The sequence below is a fragment of the Centruroides sculpturatus genome, unplaced genomic scaffold (genome assembly GCF_000671375.1).
Source record: "Centruroides sculpturatus isolate CEXI.00-Female unplaced genomic scaffold, Cexi_2.0 scaffold480, whole genome shotgun sequence".
In the NCBI taxonomy this organism is placed as follows: domain Eukaryota; kingdom Metazoa; phylum Arthropoda; class Arachnida; order Scorpiones; family Buthidae; genus Centruroides; species Centruroides sculpturatus.
This window is the reverse complement of record NW_019384976.1, coordinates 320,715-324,647: the sequence shown is the minus strand read 5'-3', so window position 1 is coordinate 324,647 and position 3,933 is coordinate 320,715. Positions and strand designations below refer to the sequence as shown.

At 30.2% G+C, this 3,933-nt stretch overlaps 1 protein-coding gene across 2 annotated transcripts in view; it reads right to left on the bottom strand.

The window, feature by feature from the left end:
- Positions 1-3,933, bottom strand: part of LOC111632678 — a 25,136-nt gene extending 21,203 nt beyond the window's left edge. For both annotated transcript variants that reach the window (XM_023377174.1, XM_023377176.1), the window contains exons 1-2: positions 3,894-3,933; positions 3,536-3,823 (exon numbers count right to left, since the gene is read on the bottom strand). In XM_023377174.1, coding sequence (XP_023232942.1) covers positions 3,536-3,823; positions 3,894-3,929 — 324 coding nt within the window. In that variant the 5' untranslated portion in view covers positions 3,930-3,933. The remainder of the gene's footprint in view (positions 1-3,535; positions 3,824-3,893) is intronic.

The window sequence follows — 3,933 nt, the reverse complement described above, 5'->3', positions numbered from 1 at the left end:
ATATAAATTAAATAATTAATTATATATTATATAATTAAAATTATATTAGTATAATTAAATTATTTACCATCTACAAATTATAGAATTTTAGGAAATTTTAATTTAGAAACAGGAGTTAACAAAAGGCATTATCATGTTAGTGCAAAAAAAATTAGAGAATTTACCAAGCAAAACTTGCATTTGTTCATTATCACTAAACGAAATGTACATTAAAAAAGAGTTAATTTATGATAAAAACAGAAATAGTTTTAGGATATGAAGATAATGGCATCAATAGATCTAAAATTATGGCACATCAGGCTATAGTGATTATGATTAGCAGTATTTATTTTAATTGAAAGCAAGTTTTAGGATATTTACTAACCTCTTATTCTACCACATCAAATGATATCAAGGATATTCTTTTTGAGTGGTTAGATGAATTACAAAAAAATTAACATTCAGGTGGTTAATATAGTATTAAATCAAGGTACTGTACTTTAAATAGAGTGTTAGTTGAGAAAACTCTTAATACAACATCTGATTTAACCTTTTATTTTAAGGAATGGATCCAAGATTTTTTAATATGATATGACTCATTTAATAAAAAGTCTATTAAAGTAAAAATTTCTTCTTAATTTGTCAGATATAAACCCAAATAAATTAGAAAAACTAACAGAATTGCCAAATACTATTGAAAAAATAATATATTTAATATAATAAATAATGAATTGGAATCAATAGACAAACAGTGTATTGCATATATTGCATGTTGGCTAGCTAAAAAAATTCTGAGTAAACACAAAGATTGCAAAAAATGTTATAAGTGATTGTGCGAATTTTCTATCAAGTGACCAAGTGTTTTTGTTTCTTAAAGATTTAGATAGTAGAGAAAGTGGATGTATTAAAAAATTAACTGTACCTACAACTAATTGCATAAATGCCTTATATACGTGGGGGGACCCAAAAAAAACTAGATTTTTTGTATAAAAACTTTATTTTATTAACTTTTTTACAAAATTTCTTCAAAGTACTCTCTATTAGATGCAATGCACTTGTGAAGTCTTTTTCCCCATTGTTTGAAGCATCTCTGGAACTCTTCAACCTTGATATCGTCCAGTGCCCTTAGCAAAGCTGTTTTTACCACCTCCACATCATCAAAACGCTTCCCTTTTAGATTTTTCTTCATTCTCGGAAACAGAAAAAAGTTGCTTGGGGCTAGGTCTGGTGAATACGAAGGGTGGGGAACAACAAACCATCCCCGAGAGGCCAAATAGTGGGTCACTCGTAAGGCCGTGTGTGTGGGGGCGTTGTCATGATGAAGGAACCAGTCACTTGCTTGCCAAAGTTCTGGACGTTTCCTTCGCACATCCTCTCACAGACATCTTAACACTTTTTTTGGTGGATTTTTTCAACATTTTCATCGTTTCGCGATGTTGAAGGACTCCCAGAACTTCACAGGCGGAACAAAATAACAGTAAGAGAAACACAACACTACGCTCAAATGTAAACCTACAAACTGACGCCGTTTGCACAGCTGTTTCGTGAAGGTCTCTACTAACCCCACATAATGGGAAAACTCTTTACTTCATCTACGAATGGCAGCACGCTCTCAGTTCGGTTGTTTTTGGGTCTCAGTCGTACATGTAAAAAAATTTGTAGTAAATGTCTATTAAAAATTTTACATTTGCATAATATTAGTAGTAGTTTATTAGACTTTTGTTTATCATACATTAATAGGGATTGGCTTACAGGATATAGATATATTTAAAAAGAAATTGTCTGGAATAATTCTGTAATATAAGAACTTTTCATTTCGTTAAAGCAATTAAGTAAAAATAAAGTTTAAGTTAAACTTTCATTTTTATTTTTTAATTATTGTCTTTTTATTCGTCTTTCATTATTATAGTTTGAATTTAAAAAATCTCCAGTAGCCAATATAATCAATAGCAATTTTATTACTTTACCACAGTTGCCATAAGATGGTGCTAGTTGTGGAGCACAGTCAGTCTGCCATAGTCATGTCTCATCTGGGTGTTAATCTGTGACACTAATCTTTATCATCTAAGTACATTAGGCACCATCTCTTATCTAAATTATTAATTTAGATATGATGGTGCCTAACGTCTACCTCTAGTATCAAATTACTTAATTTCTAATTATTAAATATAGCATATTAATAGCCCAATTAATTATGGCAATTGTTTGGCTTATTTTCTACAAACAACAAAATTCTCCTGTAATTACTAAATCTGGGTAACTGTATGAGTTAACAACAGTAACTGTTTCACTTCACTAGTGTAAAAGGAAAAAAAGACCATTTTTTGTACTCTATTTGTATGGAACCTATGTCCAGGGCTTCAGAGGACACACTTCCTTGGGGCCTGGAGTATATATGTAAAGCTTGCCGACTGTGTGCAATTCTCAGGACGATCAAGGGGTTGAGACAATCATGTATGGGTGTGAAATATACACTGAGACAGGCTTACAATTAACTTTTTCCTGTTTAATAAAATATAAAAAATATTCTTACAAAATTTTCTATATTCTTGTCATTACAATTCTCCTTTGATATTTCTTTTTAAGAAGAATGTCCAATAAAAGTCTGAGTGTCATATTGAAAGTCTACACTTGGTCCATCATTGATGGTGTTTTGAGGGATCTAAGGGGCTGGGGATTTTTGTTAATTAAGCACAGACCTTGGAGAGAGGGAGACTCTTGGAGAATGAATGGTTCTGGCAGAAAGAATAATGGAACTTATAGAATGAACAGCAGATCTTGGAGGAAGGACAAATTTTAGAGGATGACCAGCTCTCAGAGAAAAAGAACAAATACTGGAGCAAAGAATGTCATTCCTTCAAACATGAGTTTTTAAAGGGTTTTTCTCCTCTATTCTGTGTTCTAATTGTCACCAGGAGACAAGGGGTCTTCCCTTGGCTCCTGGTGACAATTCTAAACCTTTCAGGGCACGAGAGAGAGAGAGGTTGTTATCAACACTTAATCCAATCCTGATAGGCTAAAATTCTTCCAAACTTTGAATTCTCCCCTGTAATTCCAGCCTTTTATTTCTATCCTTTTTGACAGAAAGAACTTTTATTATTTTTATGAGACTTTAAGTCTAGCTTTGAATTTAATTTTGAAAGATGAGAGTTTAACTGTCCCACTGCATATTCATCATCATTAACATAAAATTTCAATTTCCATCCAGGACTTCACATATAAGGCAGATCAATTGGTATAGACAGCATCAACTGCCTTGACTATTTGAGAGTCAAAGAATAATTTTAATTCTGAAAAGAACTATTTACAGAATTTTTAATAATGATAATATACTATTCACTGTAGTAAATTAGCTGTATTACTTAGTCACTTTTAACAGTACAATTTTTACAAAAGAGCACTAATGTTTTTGATTATCCATGTTTGAGAATGGCTTGTTGATCGAGGTTAAAAATGTTACTGCTCTTTTTTAAAACTCCTGTTAAAGGTGCATTAACTAATTTAGCTATTTTAAGTATTAAAAATGTTCTAGGCTATAAAGAAATATATTACAAACCTTTAATATTACTTCAAAACAAAGTAAAATAACAATCACCAATTCAATATAATAACAATATTTGGATTTCTGAAAAACATTTAAATGTATAATACATAATATGAAACAATTTATAATAATTATCAATTGAAGCCAATTGTAAATAGTTGTAAGTTCTGTAATAAATTTTAGAGTAAATATGTTTCCAAAAGCAAATAAATGTAATTTTTGATATTCTGTTTCATCCTGTTTCCATTCTAATAAATTCTTATCTGACATATCTTTAAATAATCTATTAAAAGTTTCTTTCTGAAAAATAATATATTGAATTATTTATTTCAATTCTTCAATGTATAACATTCTTTATTAACACACTTACCAAAAAAAGAAACAAATGAATATTTCTTAAAGACATTATA